This window comes from Halyomorpha halys, unplaced genomic scaffold (assembly GCF_000696795.3).
Source record: "Halyomorpha halys isolate HHAL.00 unplaced genomic scaffold, Hhal_1.1 Scaffold20.1, whole genome shotgun sequence".
Lineage (NCBI taxonomy): Eukaryota > Metazoa > Arthropoda > Insecta > Hemiptera > Pentatomidae > Halyomorpha > Halyomorpha halys.
The window spans coordinates 549,917-567,577 of NW_027110474.1; the positions used below are offsets into that span (position 1 = coordinate 549,917).

General features: G+C 32.8%; 3 protein-coding genes across 3 annotated transcripts; 1 reads left to right on the forward strand and 2 right to left on the reverse strand.

Annotated features, from left to right (window-relative positions):
* Positions 1-2,091: 2,091 nt before the first annotated feature.
* LOC106681737 (cuticle protein 21) lies at positions 2,092-2,851 on the reverse strand. Its single transcript, XM_014422207.1, has 2 exons — positions 2,833-2,851; positions 2,092-2,740 (listed from the first exon to the last, which is right to left on the reverse strand). Exons 1-2 carry the CDS (start codon positions 2,842-2,844, stop codon positions 2,141-2,143), a joined length of 612 nt encoding a protein of 203 aa, XP_014277693.1. The 5' UTR covers positions 2,845-2,851; the 3' UTR covers positions 2,092-2,140.
* An 8,668-nt stretch (positions 2,852-11,519) lies between these two features.
* LOC106681719 (cuticle protein 21) lies at positions 11,520-12,291 on the forward strand. The gene is made up of 2 exons (XM_014422198.2): positions 11,520-11,542; positions 11,635-12,291. Exons 1-2 carry the CDS (start codon positions 11,531-11,533, stop codon positions 12,238-12,240), a joined length of 618 nt encoding a protein of 205 aa, XP_014277684.1. The 5' UTR covers positions 11,520-11,530; the 3' UTR covers positions 12,241-12,291.
* Positions 12,292-16,929: 4,638 nt separating this feature from the next.
* On the reverse strand, positions 16,930-17,661 carry LOC106681313 (cuticle protein 21). The gene is made up of 2 exons (XM_014421567.2): positions 17,636-17,661; positions 16,930-17,541 (listed from the first exon to the last, which is right to left on the reverse strand). The coding sequence occupies exons 1-2, from the start codon at positions 17,645-17,647 to the stop codon at positions 16,981-16,983; spliced, it is 573 nt and encodes a 190-aa protein (XP_014277053.1). The 5' UTR covers positions 17,648-17,661; the 3' UTR covers positions 16,930-16,980.

The following is a 17,661-nucleotide window of genomic DNA, read 5'->3' on the forward strand; positions in this document are numbered from 1 at the left end:
AATGTAAGGATCATTGTTCACTGACAATAATAATAATATAAATATAAAGACTATATTTCGTTATCTGTTTTATATAGTTTAAGTAATAGATACAATAGTCCATAGAAGGAATATTTAAATGTATTTTTTAGACTAATTGAAGGCACATTATCCACATCTTCAAGTACCTCAAGAAATGGAAACTTACAACAAAAAAACAGAAACATGAATAAATTTGATTTTTTTTTTTCAATCAGCAAGACCATTACAATCTTCAATTTTCTTTATTTTTAATGCAAGAAGTTGTTTTTTTATAAAACTTTACTATTACATTACAGCTCTTCTATATTTATTTATTCAAATTTGCAACTGTATAACAAAAATATACAACAAATTAATATGAAGTCGTTTAAGTTATAATATCATGAGAGGGTGTAATGTATACAATAAAATAAGAATAACAATGTTACTTGACATTGTGGATTTTAAATCAGAATTAAATGCAACATCCTCAAGTATCAACAGAATAAAGATTAATTAGCCTATTGAACATGGAAGCTGCGTTAAATAAAAAATAATTAATATTACAACACATATGCAATGAAATTTGATTAAATTGCCTATAATTGTGAAGGCATGAGCTAAAAATTGTATTTTTATTTTATATTTTATAGAGAGCTACCAATGGTTAGTTTCTCTACACGCCTGTATCTCTCCAATATAAACTAAAATAAAATTTCCTGGATGTTTGTAAAAGAATCTACAGTTGTAAATAGCAATAAATAAATTTAAAAAAATATATTTTAAAGTATTACATCATGACCACAGACTATTATTTGGCAATCTTAAATTTGAAAAAATATCAGTGTGAAAATTAAAAATGAATATTAAAATATGTTGTTTATTTATTTTAAATAAATAAAAATGAAGATACAAAGTACATAAAAAATGAATCCTAGTTAATAATTAAACATTATTGTAATTTGACAAAGTTATTTAATTATAGTATGAGATTTCTTTTATTCAAAATTTAAAACTCATTCAAACTTAAAAAAAAAATTACGAAAAAAGTTTTGAATTCTAATAATAATCAATTATTATCTATAAACAGTGTTGTTACTTTAAGAAAATTTATAGTTAATTCGAAATCACAATAAATATCTTTCCGAATCTATTTGATATTTCAATATGATAAACGTTTATTATGTAAAAACATCATTTTTACTTCCAGAATGAAAAAAAAGTGTATATATTATTGTATGTTGCCACTGTAGTCTGTGGTCATGATGTAATACTTTAAAATATATTTTTTTAAATTTATTTATTGCTATTTACAACTGTAGATTCTTTTACAAACATCCAGGAAATTTTATTTTAGTTTATATTGGAGAGATACAGGCGTGTAGAGAAACTAACCATTGGTAGCTCTCTATAAAATATAAAATAAAAATACAATTTTTAGCTCATGCCTTCACAATTATAGGCAATTTAATCAAATTTCATTGCATATGTGTTGTAATATTAATTATTTTTTATTTAACGCAGCTTCCATGTTCAATAGGCTAATTAATCTTTATTCTGTTGATACTTGAGGATGTTGCATTCAATTCTGATTTAAAATCCACAATGTCAAGTAACATTGTTATTCTTATTTTATTGTATACATTACACCCTCTCATGATATTATAACTTAAACGACTTCATATTAATTTGTTGTATATTTTTGTTATACAGTTGCAAATTTGAATAAATAAATATAGAAGAGCTGTAATGTAATAGTAAAGTTTTATAAAAAAACAACTTCTTGCATTAAAAATAAAGAAAATTGAAGATTGTAATGGTCTTGCTGATTGAAAAAAAAAATCAAATTTATTCATGTTTCTGTTTTTTTGTTGTAAGTTTCCATTTCTTGAGGAATTTGAAGATGTGGATAATGTGCCTTCAATTAGTCTAAAAAATACATTTAAATATTCCTTCTATGGACTATTGTATCTATTACTTAAACTATATAAAACAGATAACGAAATATAGTCTTTATATTTATATTATTACGAAAATAAATTAATCAGGTGATATTACATTTACACTAGGAAAAAATATAAAAAAGTAAAATAGACTTTACATTTTTATTGTTTTTTGCTATTTACACAATAAATTATTTTTAATGGTAGTAGGCAGGGGCGGCGTGGTAGGCAAGAGGAGCATGAGCGACGACTGGGGCGACCCTGGCGATGGGGGCGGCGAGTCTGGCAACTGGGGCAGCGTAGGCTGGGGCGATCCTAGCGATGGGGGCGGCGAGCCTGGCGACTGGGGCGGCGTAGGCTGGGGCGACGACCTTAGCGGCGACTGGAGCGACAGCAACTGGGGCGGCGTGAGCACCGGCATCCTTGTGTACGACGGCGTTGAATCCGTTGACTGGATCAGCGGTGTACTCGACGGTACGACGGCTGCCATCAGGTTCGATCAGGGAGTAGCTGCCCTGTACGACATCTCCGTCACGGCTCTCGTGCTGGCTCTTGGAGTCACCGGTGAGGGCGTCCTGGATGTCATAGGCGTAGCTGTACTGTGGGTGTGGGTCGTATTCGTCGACGGCGGCGTGAGCGACAGCTACTGGAGCATGAGCGAGGACGGGGGCGGCACGGGCTACGGCAAGGGGGGCGGCGTAGGCCCTGGCTGCGAGGGGTGCTCCTGGGGCGTAGACGGCTGGGGCGCCGATGATGCCTGCGCTAGCCACGGCGACGAAAGCCGCGAGGATGACTACCTGCAATAGAATTACACATCGATAAGAATTCACACACAACACATCACACTAACAGATTTGACCAGATCAGTAGGAGTATGCTTGAACTCTACCTTGAATGCCATGACTGTTGAATGTGCCCCTCACTGGCAGGTCGCGCTATATATACCAAAGTCACTTGTGAAACCGACTCCCACCCTTAAGTCGATAAAACTCATGCATTTATTTTCAATTTTTATGAGAATATTTTCGGAACTGTTTCTTTGACAAATTTATATTTTTATTATCGATGCCCTGTTTTAAGATTTGTTGGTATTAATCCTATGAAGTTAAATCCTAAATATTATGAATGTAAATCTTCTATCGCTTGCTGTGTACTTCATTAATCAAACCAATATTAGTTTTGCAACATTTTTTGTTTATAATTTCATATTCATGGTAAAATATGACAAATCTTAAACTTAGCTATGTAATTTCCGCGTAACTAAGCGGGTTTTCTTCGTAGAATTTAGCATGTTTGGTTAGTAGGGAGCTGTTATTTTTTTTTGTCTTGGAAAACTCCACATTTTTAGTTGGGAAACTAATTATGTAATAATGAACCCATGAAAACAGTGAGAAATCAGTAAATGAATTAAATATAGTGTGTGTCTCACACAGCATTAAGCCTGTACCATTACCTGAAATTTATTATAATTAAATATACTGTGTCACAAGTTACAGCTGTAAGAATTCTTTAAGTTCATTATTTTCATTAAACAAATGCAAAATGAATAATTAAAAATAATTGTATTCAAATAAAAAATAATATGATTTAATTGTTGCTCCATGTTTACTATCTGGAATATATATATTTTTGACGGGTATCAGACCTTATTCAGAATCTTACGGATATAACTTATAACATATAGTTATATACAGTTCTATAGTTATATACATATACAGTTCAGGACACCGAGTTAATGGTGTGTGATGCGTATTATTATTTGAAGGCTCTAAAAAAGAGTAAGTTAAACCTTTACGAATGCTCTGAAAATACGTTAATTTGGTCAACGACTTTTATTTTTCTTGTTTCTGAAAGACGGGCCTAATTAATCCATGGGTGAGGCTGAGGAATAGTCGAAGCTAATTATCGGCTGCCTTATTTCTCAATTTAGATTACAATGGTGGACATTCCTATTAACTTCAACGCAAATATTAGCTCCAAAGGCGTGGCCTTTTTGGCATCACATTACCTTTGAAGGGGAGTAAAGTACTTCCCTGTATGAATTACAACACATGATACTGGATTTAGTCATGTTTTTACCGTAGTTTCCTTTCTATTCAAGTGAGCCATTTCAGGTTGGGAGATTTCAATTTACATTAAATTTTATTTTATTTTATATCATATTTTAATTTTCCTTCTGAATTGACTGTTTAGCATGCTGCTTATTGACTTAAATGTTCGCAGTAATTGTATCTTTTATTAGGATTGAATTATTTATAGTAAGTATTGATGCAGCATATGTCAGTGGGCGATATCTACATAGTAATATTGTAACCTCCCTTATTGATGTTTAAAGAATGAATATGGTATTGTTATATTTAAAAAATTATTAACTTATGCAGACACTATAATTGACACTTATGCAGATTTTTTTGTAATTAGTTTAAATTTATAACGATCACCGCTAGAATGACCTCGTGCCGTTTAGAAGCTCAACAAGTTGGTCAATGTCTATCAGCTGATCGGGGTGCAGTCCCGTTGGATGTGGAATGTTGAAACTCAGTCTCCAAGATATTTTTATAACCAAAATAATTTATCGATATTTATCGATAGTAATATAACGATATTTTCATATATTTATATTTCTGTTTTTAATTTTTTTATACTATTTTCTACTGTGGAGTCTTTGTATCCGAATATCCTTATTTTTCCACATGATTATATTTTATGAAGGCTAATTTAAAAATAATTAAATGATTTTGTTCAATCACAATAATGTTTAATAAATAACTACACTTGTTTTTTATTTATTTAGGATAAATAAATACATTTTTTTTTTGTACATTCATATTTAATTTCCAAACTGATATTTCCCAAAATTATATTTATGTTACAATTTTTTTTTTCATAGCTTTATAAAACTAATTCAAGGAGTTGTAATTATAAAATACGGTATTATTGTAAAAATAAAATTTACAATTGTGACAGAATAAGCCTCTGAAAAAAATTGTCAACTCTTAAATTCGTTTTCTAAAACGATACAAGAATTTGGTAATCTTAAATTTTAAAAAATATCAGTGTGTAATTTAAATATGAATATAAAAAATATGCTATTTATTTATTTTAAATAAATAAAAATACAGAGTACCGAAAAAAAAGTGAAGTTATAGCCTAGTTAATAATTAATCATTATTGTAATTTAAGAAAGTTATTTAATTATAGTATGCAAGACCAATGAGATTTCTTTTCTTCAAGATTTAAAACAAATTTAAACTTAAAACAAAAATCGCGAAAAAAAGTTTTGAATTCTAATAATACTTAACTATTATCTATAAACAGTGTTGTTACTTTCAGAGAATTTATAGTTAATTTGAAGTCACAATAAATGTCTTTCTGAAACTATTCGCTTCAATATGATAAACTTTTTTCACCGAAGAACATAATTTTTATCACTGTCATTTTTTCTTCTAAAATAAATACAAATATTATTAGTAATTATTGTATATTTACCACTTTTATATAAGTGGTACGATGTAAATGATCAGATAATAAATTTTAGTTAGTAGTTGGAAACTAGTTCCAAATGTTTTAAAATATAAAATTAAATTACAATTTTTAGCTCATGTCTACACAATTATAGTCAATTTAATCTAATTTCTTTGCACATGATTTTTTATATTAAAATCTAGTTTATTTCACTCAGCGTACATGTTCAAAAGCCTAATTAATTAATAATTAATCTATGTTCAGTTGATACTTGAGGATGTTCCATTAAATTCTGATTTAAAATCCACAATGTCATGTCAGCTTCATTATTATTCTTTTTTTATTCCAATTATACTTATGCAATTCTTCAATCATCATAGTTATTAACAATTCCCCCATTTAAATACCGAAGTTTAAAACCTTTTGTTAAACTTCTTTAAAAAATATAAATAATAATAATTGAAAATAACAGTATAGTCAAATACATGGCTACTAATAAGAAATATATTACTATTCTCTTAACCAATTACAATCATTACATTCCTCATTTTAATTGTTTCAGCTACGTAAAATTTTCTGATTGCTTTATGGCTTTGCTAGAGTTTTATCTGCTACTTATAACAGTGATATAGTTAAAATACACTCTACATTTTTATAAACAGCCAATTAGAGGGCTTTATGAAGTTGGGAACTATAGCTAAGAACAATGATCAGGAATCCACTCAATGAACTCTAAACAAATTAAATAAATAAATAAAAATTGATGTAGCGATGTCCTGTGTTTCATACTTCTATACTTCGACCTTCAAGCACCTATTGTCACCTACAGGTGCTTTCAGATTGTACATAAGTGTAGATATCTTTTGCTACTCCAGTGTACCTGATAGCTTCATTTAAACAGTAGTTTAATTTTAAAATAAATAAGAATTGATCTGTTGCTAAAATCATACACGTAATGATTATATTGAAGGAGTTTTGAAGTTTCGGCAACTTGTATGGCTTATATCTCGAATTACTTTAATTGTGGAACGAAAAAGGTTAGAAAAAACACTAAATTCGTATTTTATTGTTAAGTACTTTAGAAAAAGTATTGTGTATTTTATGTCTATTTTTATACAAAGTATTATATATTTTAGCCGTGATACACATTTTGTTTGAGCGTTGCATGTAAAATTGTTTGTATAATTTAGACCCAACATCGTCAGAAACAGGAAGGATACACAAAAATGTTTACTCAGAGTATTATAGGTACGTTAACCCCTTGGGTTGTAGTGGACCTAGGTACATAAGGTTTAGTTTGAAACATTTATGTAAATTATAGTACACTTGTACCTAACTTCCTACAGTTTGATTACATATACGAATTGACATATAAATTCTTTCAAGTTTCGAATTGTAAATTATAAAACGAATAACCAGTGGATATAAACATAAGAAGACCAAACATATATAGCAGTAAAAATACCAAAAAAATTATCTGCATATTATTTTAAACAATCTATATTTTATTTTAAACGATTTATATTTTATTTCTAAACAATCTGTAAATTATTTTACACTCATCAAAAAATGTTTGGGATCATCTCTTCTTTCTATAATAGCAGTAAGTCACAGCAAAGATATCCTTTTGATCTCAGCTTAATAATAAACAATTTTCAGGATTGGAATTTATGGTAACTAAATCCTTGAATTCCTAAATTGTGGAGTTTAGGAAATAAAAGGACTAAAACTTTTTTTGGTGTGTGCATATCAAAAATTTTGATTTTTTTCTTTTCAATTTATTTTTTACTAAAATATAAAACACAGTTGATTTGTAATAAGAAGCTAAGCAAAATGCGTTGTAGAAGAATGCATCCCAAAGAAAAACCATATTTATTGTATATTTTAGAAAATAAAAAAGTTTGTCTGATAATTATTTAATTATTGTATTAAGCCGGAATAATATGACTGAGGTTATGAAATATGAAGATTACTGACCACTGTACATTTCATTACGTCATAACTAATTCGGCAATAACTTCATGATTGATTTCATTCATTGCCTAGTTAATAAATAACCAATTATACAGACACCATAATTGGTTACTTTAAAAAAAAAAATTAAAAAAAAAAATTGGAAGATCGTCGATTGACCATGTGTAAAATTTAAAAGTGTGCTCTGTATCTTTATGTACTTTTAGGGTGTATTATTTTCGTTTTCATTAAATGACTAATAGTTGCTTGTAATTCTTGTTTATTTATATTTTTCACTGCGAATATTATTTTTATTTTCTGCAATTTACGTTGTTTATTTTTATATAAATTTTCACATATCTTTAGCCACATCTTAGTTTACTTTTATTCCATGTTACCTTATTCTCTTATTCTGATACCTATTCTAGTTGTTTGTATATTTTTTAGCTCTGATAAAGCCCTGCAAAGTGTGGCGAAACGTAGCCTCACAAGAAGTAATTCATTAAGTTTTTTTTTTCAATTTTGGCCGAACCTGAACCATCTTTTTTTTATTATAAAAAAATATTTTTTTTGGTTGCATTTTTTCTATGAGGAAACCGATGGGGTATACACTAATGACTGAACTATTTTATATTTCCAGATTTCAACTTCTTTTCAGACTTTACATTTAAACGGTTGTACAAATAGTTGATACAAGTTTCAGTATTACGCTGTTAAAGCGACTGCGTAATTTGTCGTGAAAGCTCCTGTAATTTATGTGAGTCGTGACTTTAGGTATATCAAGTCGATTTGCAAAGTATCTTTGGTTGGGTACAGTAGCGGAGCTGTCTCAATCGAACAGTTTAATTCTCAACATAAAGGAACATATTTTATTATAAGGCTTTACTATTTTCCCATACACATTTGTTGTTAGCAAATATTTTCAAGCCAGTTGACCTGATATTCTAGTTGGAAGTTAGAGTTTGAAAGTGGTGGAGGTAACCCCCAAATATTTGGACTTTTTTTCAGATTCTGGGCTGTACCTTTTAAACGATGTACTGAAATATTCATTCTATAATTAATTAAAGAACATTTAGTTATGCATCAAATGCCTCCCTAACATTATAAATTCGGTCCAGAAATATTGTCGGAGTCGAAGGTACAAAAACAACGATTTTAACCAACATTGCCAAGAAATTCAAAATAGTGACTGAAACCCCCTGTATCCAAGAAATAGCTCTTCTAAATTAATAACTTTTCGAATTAAACTTATCGAGGATCAAATTTAATGTTGTTCACGAGTACCTTACATTTCGAATCTTAATACTATAGAAGCCCTGTGGTGATTCTTTCACTTAATCACAGGCAGACAGTAACTTTTTCACCCTCGCTATTTCAATTCACTCATCTTTACTAATTCTAATCTGCTTCCAGTTCAGATACAAACTTGAGTGTGTGCATGCACACCATTAGGACCGGTTGCACCAATCTCCGGTAAAACTAAGATTAGTACAACTTAGATTTGTCCAAGAGTTTAGTAAAACTCCGGTAAGTTAGCAACCTGTTTCTGTTCTGCAGTTTTGTTAACCACGTTATCTGAAACTGAGATAACCGTCAGTAGATGTAATGGTAGTGCTAACACTTTTATCGCATTAACGGTGTGTACGATCACTGTCTAGGCGTATACGTGTGATAACGTAACTGTGGCTTCACTAACACTACTTGCACAATTAACGATCACGATAGACCCAGTGAGATATTACTGTCGCGACAGTAAATACAGTCATGACTGTAACTATCAAATAGTTACGCTATGGTAGTGACTAAAACTTTTGCCGCAATAACGGAAACTGTACGATGATAGTCACTATCAATATCAGTGAACTATCATGAGAGTTCTTCACTGACATTACTTTTACAATCAACTATCACACCAGAGCTAGTGCGACAGTACAATAATGACTGTAACAATCATAAAATTACAACTATAACGATTCTCCAAGAGCGGGCATTTGCCAGGTAAAACGTATATTTTCAAGGTGCTGAACGGGTTTTTGGTAGGAAGAATCGGCGGCTCTGTCAGTAACATTAGCTTTGCGATAACTCCGCAATTTAGAAATTTTAGGCTCAATTAAATTTAAAATTTATTCAACAGTCACTTTTGCTAAAATCGCTAATAAAAATCTTCATCTGACAAAAACCGAAATATTTTTGTTTTCTTTATTGCCGGAGCAACTAAATCTTTGGGGTACAAAGGTTAACTTTTCTGGTGCAACGGATATTATTGAATTTACCCGAGGTTTCACTATAATTAAACTGTGATGGTCCAATCCACCCATAAAGTCGGTAAGGTTTATTTTTGAAGATCTGATTCTCTTCGAAGTCTTACCTCCACTGCTGTTGTTATGTTATTTTACAGGACAATTTCGTGTTTTAAATTATTATTAATTTTTTTTCGAATTTTGTTTTCATGTTTATAAGACTACATTTGGACAAGCGATTAACCTGGAATCCTCACACCAGACTGAAAAGACAGGAAACTGCACGTCGATTTCGACTATTACAGCACTTACTAGACAAACGGTCTAAACTTCCAACACATTACAAAAGACTGATCTACATGTCTGTAATGAGGCCAATCTGGACATATGGAGTTGAGCTTTGAGGCTCCACTAAACCTAAGAATTCCTCTTGTATTGAATCCTTACAATCCAAAATCCTTCGTAAAATCCTCAATGCTCCTTCCTTTGTCACAAATAAAATCATACATAAAGACCTTAATGTTCCCTATGTAACCGATCTAGCCCGAACCCGATATCACTCCTTCCATTATAAACATTCTAACCACTCAAACCTCCTAGTTTCTAATCTTGCATCCTCTTCCATTCCTGACAATCCTCCGAGGCGCCTAAAAAGAAGAAGGCCACGAGACCAGCTAATGTAAAACGTCATTAGAGTGCTACCAATGGGTAGTTTCTCTACACGCCTATAACACTCCAATTTAACTTAGATCAGATTTACTAAATGTATTATAATGTACAGTTGTAAATAGCAATAAATAAATATTTTTACAAAAAAGTGAAAAAGTTTTGATATTGTTGTGGGGTCTTCTCTCATCATCTCCTGTAAATCTGAAGAGAATCGGTATGATTCTTCAGTAAGAATGTGCCTAACGGTGAGATCGTTTCAGCAGTAGCGAAACTGTAACTGTAATTTGTTTATTATGTCTGCAAAATTTAATATTCATATTTTTTGTTAGTTTATTAATTAACTGTATTTTGATATATTTTGTAATACAAATAGCTTTCTTTATTAAAATTCTGTTTTTGGCTATTTTCCAAAATCATAACATTTTAAAGATCAAAAGAAATTATTTGTTATGGTGTGGCGTGCCATTGTATTTCTGTAATTATTTTCACGTTGAAAATTTGCACTTTTGATCATCAATGTTTCAATTAATTCTAGCACTGAATTAACATGACTGTCTTATAACTTGGTATGCCCATACAAATCTGTTCGTATGTTTATCAACTCTGATTTTATCTGGAGGTTATAAATTAAATGTAGATAGATAATTGTATTTAGGGTTAGTGGATATTTTCGTACTATTGTATTTATAACTCCAAAATGGTTCTGCCAAGTGAATGTATATACTTTTTATTGTGCTTCCATTGCAAAATTATAAATTTGTATAATATTATATTTATGTTGCATGTTTTCACGTTCTGCTGATCATCTCCTGTAAATAATCTTTAACGAAGAATGCCCAACTCATTTAACATTTAATTTTTTTTTTGCTAGTAAATAATTATTATCCCTTTTTAGCTGAAATAGACTTGGTTAATAGAATAGACCAACCAAATAGAATTTGGTTAAAAGTCAACTTTATAAACAGAATTCTATGATAATATAATGGTAAATCAATATGGTGTAATAAGTAATATACAAGAAATGTATAATTCCTTTACTGAAAAGCTTAATTTTTAGACGATTTAAAGTGATCTTTTTATTTCAAAATATTATGAACATTCATTAAGTCAAAATTATGTAATGTTAATATCTTACAAAAAATATTTAGAATACTTTTGAAGGTCCAACCAATAAATGTATCAAAGTAGTGGGAGTCGATTTCACAAGAACAGGGAGGTATATATAGCGCGGCGGGCCAGTGAGGGGCACATTCAACAGTCATGGCATTCAAGGTAGGGCAATAGCACTAGCTATCGAAAAATGTTCAATATCTTAGTGTAAATTGAATTGTGATGATTCTTATCGATGTGTAATTCTCTTGCAGGTAGTCATCTTCGCGGCTTTCGTTGCCGTAGCTAGCGCAGGCATCATCGGCGCCCCAGCCGTCTACGCCCCAGGAGCACCCCTCGCCGCCAGGGCCTACGCCGCCCCAGCCTACGCTGCCCCAGTCGTAGCCCACGCACCCCTCGCCGCCAGGGCCTACGCCGCCCCCCTCGCCGTTGCCCGTGCCGCCCCCGTCCTTGCACACGCTCCAGTAGCCGTCGCTCACGCCGCCGTCGACGAATACGACCCACACCCACAGTACAGCTACGCCTATGACATCCAGGACGCCCTCACCGGTGACTCCAAGAGCCAGCACGAGAGCCGTGACGGAGATGTCGTCCAGGGCAGCTACTCCCTGATCGAACCCGATGGCAGCCGTCGTACCGTCGAGTACACCGCTGATCCAGTCAACGGATTCAACGCCGTCGTACACAAGGATGCCGGTGCCCACGCCGCCCCAGTCGCTGTCGCTCCAGTCGCCGCTAAGGTTGTTGCCCCAGCCTACGCTGCCCCAGTTGCCAGGCTCGCCGCCCCCATCGCTAGGGTCGCCCCAGTCGTCGCTCATGCCCCTCTTGCCTACCACGCCGCCCCTGCCTACTACCATTAAAAATATAATTTATTGTGTATATAGCAAAAAATATAAAACTGTAAAACCTTATTTACTTTCTTTTTTAATTTTCCTTATTAGGGATAAAAAAAACCTGTCTTCATATAATCAAATATTACGGATAGCTGTTATCTTATTTACAAGAATTATAGTAATTACAGTATTTGCTTCTTATTGAATAAAATATCTTATTTATTCGTACATTTTAGTTCTAGTTTGGGCTAATTCTCAATGAACATTACTGTTTTATTTTTGTATAACTTTCATTCAATTAGTTATTGCTGATGTCTATGAAGTTAATATTGATTATGGGGCTTATTTCAGATAGTAAAAAAATTGTAATTTCTATAAAAAGCAATCAATGTAAACCATTTGAACAACATTGACAAATATTGCGTAGGCTGGGACGCTGCCCCAGTCGCCAGGCTCGCCGCCCCCATCGCTAGGGTCGCCCCAGTCGTCGCTCATGCCCCTCTTGCCTACCACGCCGCCCCTGCCTACTACCATTAAAAATATAATTTATTGTGTATATAGCAAAAAATATAAAACTGTAAAACCTTATTTACTTTCTTTTTTAATTTTCCTTATTAGGGATAAAAAAAACCTGTCTTCATATAATCAAATATTACCGATAGCTGTTATCTTATTTACAAGAATTATAGTAATTACAGTATTTGCTTCTTATTGAATAAAATATCTTATTTATTCGTACATTTTAGTTCTAGTTTGGGCTAATTCTCAATGAACATTACTGTTTTATTTTTGTATAACTTTCATTCAATTAGTTATTGCTGATGTCTATGAAGTTAATATTGATTATGGGGCTTATTTCAGATAGTAAAAAAATTGTAATTTCTATAAAAAGCAATCAATGTAAACCATTTGAACAACATTGACAAATATTGTGAAAGCAATCTATTTTAGTGTGCTTTATGTTGATATTTCATTTGTAACAAATAGGCTGAATAAATCTCAAATAAGGAATAGAAATATTTTAATAAAAAATGTATAAAAAACTTCTCAATACTTTTATATTTCTGAGGGGACGCTGAATCCGAAAAAATAATTTGAGAGTTTGCCTTGTCCCTCGCCGTAGGTAATCTGAAGAGAAACTGTCGTAAAAATGAATTGCATAAATTAAATTATCTTGAAGCATTGTATACAGTATTCAGAGATGTGCTTAAAGTGCTTCATTGAGTTCCCTATACCAAGCCCAGGAATGGTGACAGGTCAAATTATGTAACTGCTCATAACGACCTCACTCAAATTTCAGACAACTGAAGTATCAGCATCTCTTATCTTTGATAGGAATTTTGTTTTACGTACTATGTTTCTATATTATTATTATTAATTCGGCTCCACAACTCGTTGTCGAGTGCTGGCCTCCTGCAACAGCCTCCACCAATCATTAGGATCCTGAGCGGGCGCCAACCAGTTCCGCACTTTTATGCATTCGCTTCAAGCCTCATTTTTCTTGCTGATTCAGCCAATTTCATAAATCCATCAGAGACAGCTTGGAAGGAGCGTCCGGCAATGTCAATGTCATCAGCGTAAGCAAGAAGCTGTATTGTTCTGCTGAATATTGTTCCGCCCACTTGAATTCCAGATTCTCTAATGGCCATTTCAAGAGCTAACTCAAAGATGAGGCAGACCAATGCATCCCTCTGGCTTAGTTCTCTTCCTGAGACAAATTCATGAGATCTTGCTCCCCCAATCTGCACCATGGATCTCACCTCTCTCATGGTTAGTTTAACCATTCTAATTAACTTCTCAGGGATGTTGAATTCTCTCATTGCTTTGTACAACTGTTCCCCATGAATGCTGTCATATGCTACTTTGAAGTCAACAAATAGGTGGTACGTTTTAATCCCGTATTCGCGTCCTTTCTCAAGCATGATGTGCAAGCAAAATATTTGGTCAGTTGTGGATCGTTGTTTCTAAAAGGAATAATTTAATTTTTAAGAATATACTAATATTTTAATCTAGAAAATTTGCAACTAATTTATTGTGCATTTGGTTTTATATTCTCCTGCTCATTTATTCGTATTCTGATCTACGTCACACTTTAAAAAAAGTCTATAAAGAATATATTAAAATTAGTTTTGTTATAGAGATAAAATATGTAGTTTTTTTTATTGCCGAACTGATTTCAAACCTATGTTAAAATGTTGATTGAACGAGAAAATCATTTTTGATAGAATTTCAGATTTTTTTAAATGCGCAAAATAGAGTGACTATTCAGAAGTTAAAAGCTGAAATGTGAGTAGACCTGAATTGTTATGTACTTGGGCTACAGGAAAAATGAAGAACAGGGAAGTGCAACAATTTCTTGAGAATAGTTAGAACATAGAAAAACTATGTTTCACCACTCTGATAAAGTTGATCCCTTTTCACTGGATATTCCAGGAAGTTTGTAAATTTTCAAATTTTAAATTTAGGCACTATGGACCGTTGTTGTCAATGAATCTTTTCCAGTCAATATATCCTTAGTAACCTCTTGCTAGTTGTTACAACTAACTACAAACCTATCTTTTGATTTGTAAAAAAATCCAGTGATATGATTCATGTAGCTGGGTCCCTATCTGCAATATATGCTGGTTGCCCCAGATATCCTCAATTGACAGGTATCTGGTATCATAACTTGGTGTAATGCTGAACGAAGTTTATTTTAATAGAAAAGTCGGCTTTGTGATCCATTTTGAAATATTGAATGAAAGGATATATTTTCAAAGAAGGATTCTCATAAAGAATGTAATTTTTGAACGTTAAAAACCACAAATATATGTAAGGTTTTTTTCGTGCGAACGGTGTGATATATCTAACAAACGTGAAGAACAAAATCCTTTTGAGAATTCATTTCCTTGTAATAACAGCTATTTGAGTCTCATATTAAGACAACAATATAATAGAAATTTGATTCTTAAACGCTTTTGTGGCTAAAGTTTTAATTTTCGTTCTAATTTTAATTTATAATTTTTTTAGCAGCCTGAAGATGGGGGAAATCTCCCGAAACGTTGCTGATGATAGGAAATAAACTATTGTATTTTAATAAGGAAGAAATTGTGTCATTCACTAAATCCATTTTAATTCCATAAGACTCTTCCAGTAAGAGGATTATTAAATTTATAATTTCATTTTTTTATACATACAGATTCTTACAAGAAATCATCGGAATCCATCAAAAATTGCTTATGGTTTTAGGCGATTTACATCCCATGGGCGTGTTTGATTGGAATAATTTGTGATAAGCAATTAATTAGACCTTTCAATGAAAATCCTTCATTAAAAATATTTCTTTCAATTAGAAATTCAAGAATTAATTGCGCTTGAGGAAAATTAGAAGGAGGCTCAATATCAATTTCCCTACCAAAAGAAACTTCATTCACCATAACTGAATCCTATCAAATCTCATTTAGAACATTTCAAAACTCACGATAAAAAGGTGATTGTGCGAGTCTTAAATACCCTGTGTATACCTTTAGTGGCGTATTTTGGCCACTTGGAGTACAATGCGCAATACAAAATTTTTTTCTCATACAATTTTAACATAACATAATAACATTCTTGGAAATAATGTTATTGAAAGCTAGAATTAAAAAAAAAAAATCCCTTCATAAGATACTCGGGTGGAACAGCCCTTTGGTAAATCAGTGTAATGACTCCTAAAGACCGCAGGTATTTTCCCATTCATCTAATTAAATCCCGATTTAATTTAGCTACTTGATATAAAACATCTAACGCTACTGTTATAACAAAATTATACTTAAACATTGAAAAATAATGCTTGTGCATTCTGCTCATAAAAAGTACACTTATGGTTTGTAATCTACTTCCATGAAGTAATATAATTACGAATGAAATTTTAATTCAGAGGTATATATTATTCAATATAAGGTATATAATGCTTGAACAACTAGCATAAAATACACAACATATTGCCATTTACCTAATAATGTTGACGTTAAAATGATTCACATTAATAACTTTATATTGATCTTTAGATCATTTCTGCAAAGTATACAATTTTAATAATTTCACTAATTAAATAAGGTCTCAGAAATAATAGCAGAATAGGCGTGAGCTATGAATGATTCTATTAATTCCATCGAAAAACGTAACTGAAATGGTTATTTAAAATACTTCTGAATTAGAGTTAATAATTTAATAATAAAATAGAGCTAATTCAAATAAATTATATATTACATAAGTAGTAATTATTTACAAAATGATTCCATGTGAATAAGGTGATGTCAGTCGGTAGAAAGATTTATATTATACTTATTTATTCCATATGTATATTAAAGACCCTTATATTTTTTAAATTTTATGCGTCCCAGCCTACGCAATATTTGTCAATGTTGTTCAAATGGTTTACATTGATTGCTTTTTATAGAAATTACAATTTTTTTACTATCTGAAATAAGCCCCATAATCAATATTAACTTCATAGACATCAGCAATAACTAATTTAATGAAAGTTATACAAAAATAAAACAGTAATGTTCATTGAGAATTAGCCCAAACTAGAACTAAAATACTATTCATATATACTAAATAAACTATTCAATAAGAAGCAAATACGGTAATTACTATAATTCTTGTAAATAAGATAACAGCTATCCGTAATATTTGATTATATGAAGACAGGTTTTTTTATCCCTAATAAGGAAAATTAAAAAAGAAAGTAAATAAGGTTTTACAGTTTTATATTTTTTGCTATATACACAATAAATTATATTTTTAATGGTAGTAGGCAGGGGCGGCGTGGTAGGCAAGAGGGGCATGAGCGACGACTGGGGCGACCCTAGCGATGGGGGCGGCGAGCCTGGCAACTGGGGCAGCGTAGGCTGGGGCAACAACCTTAGCGGCGACTGGAGCGACAGCGACTGGGGCGGCGTGGGCACCGGCATCCTTGTGTACGACGGCGTTGAATCCGTTGACTGGATCAGCGGTGTACTCGACGGTACGACGGCTGCCATCGGGTTCGATCAGGGAGTAGCTGCCCTGGACGACATCTCCGTCACGGCTCTCGTGCTGGCTCTTGGAGTCACCGGTGAGGGCGTCCTGGATGTCATAGGCGTAGCTGTACTGTGGGTGTGGGTCGTATTCGTCGACGGCGGCGTGAGCGACGGCTACTGGAGCGTGTGCAAGGACGGGGGCGGCACGGGCAACTGCGAGGGGGGCAGCGTAGGCTGGGGCGGCGTAGGCCCTGGCAGCGAGGGGTGCTCCTGGGGCATAGACGGCTGGGGCGCCGATGATGCCTGCGCTAGCTACGGCGACGAAAGCCGCGAAGATGACTACCTGCAAGAGAAAGGAACATCGATAAGAATTAATACACTTCACATCATACTAAGAGATATTTGACAAGATCAATGGTGGTACTCTGAAACTGTACCTTGAATGCCATGACTGTTGAATGTG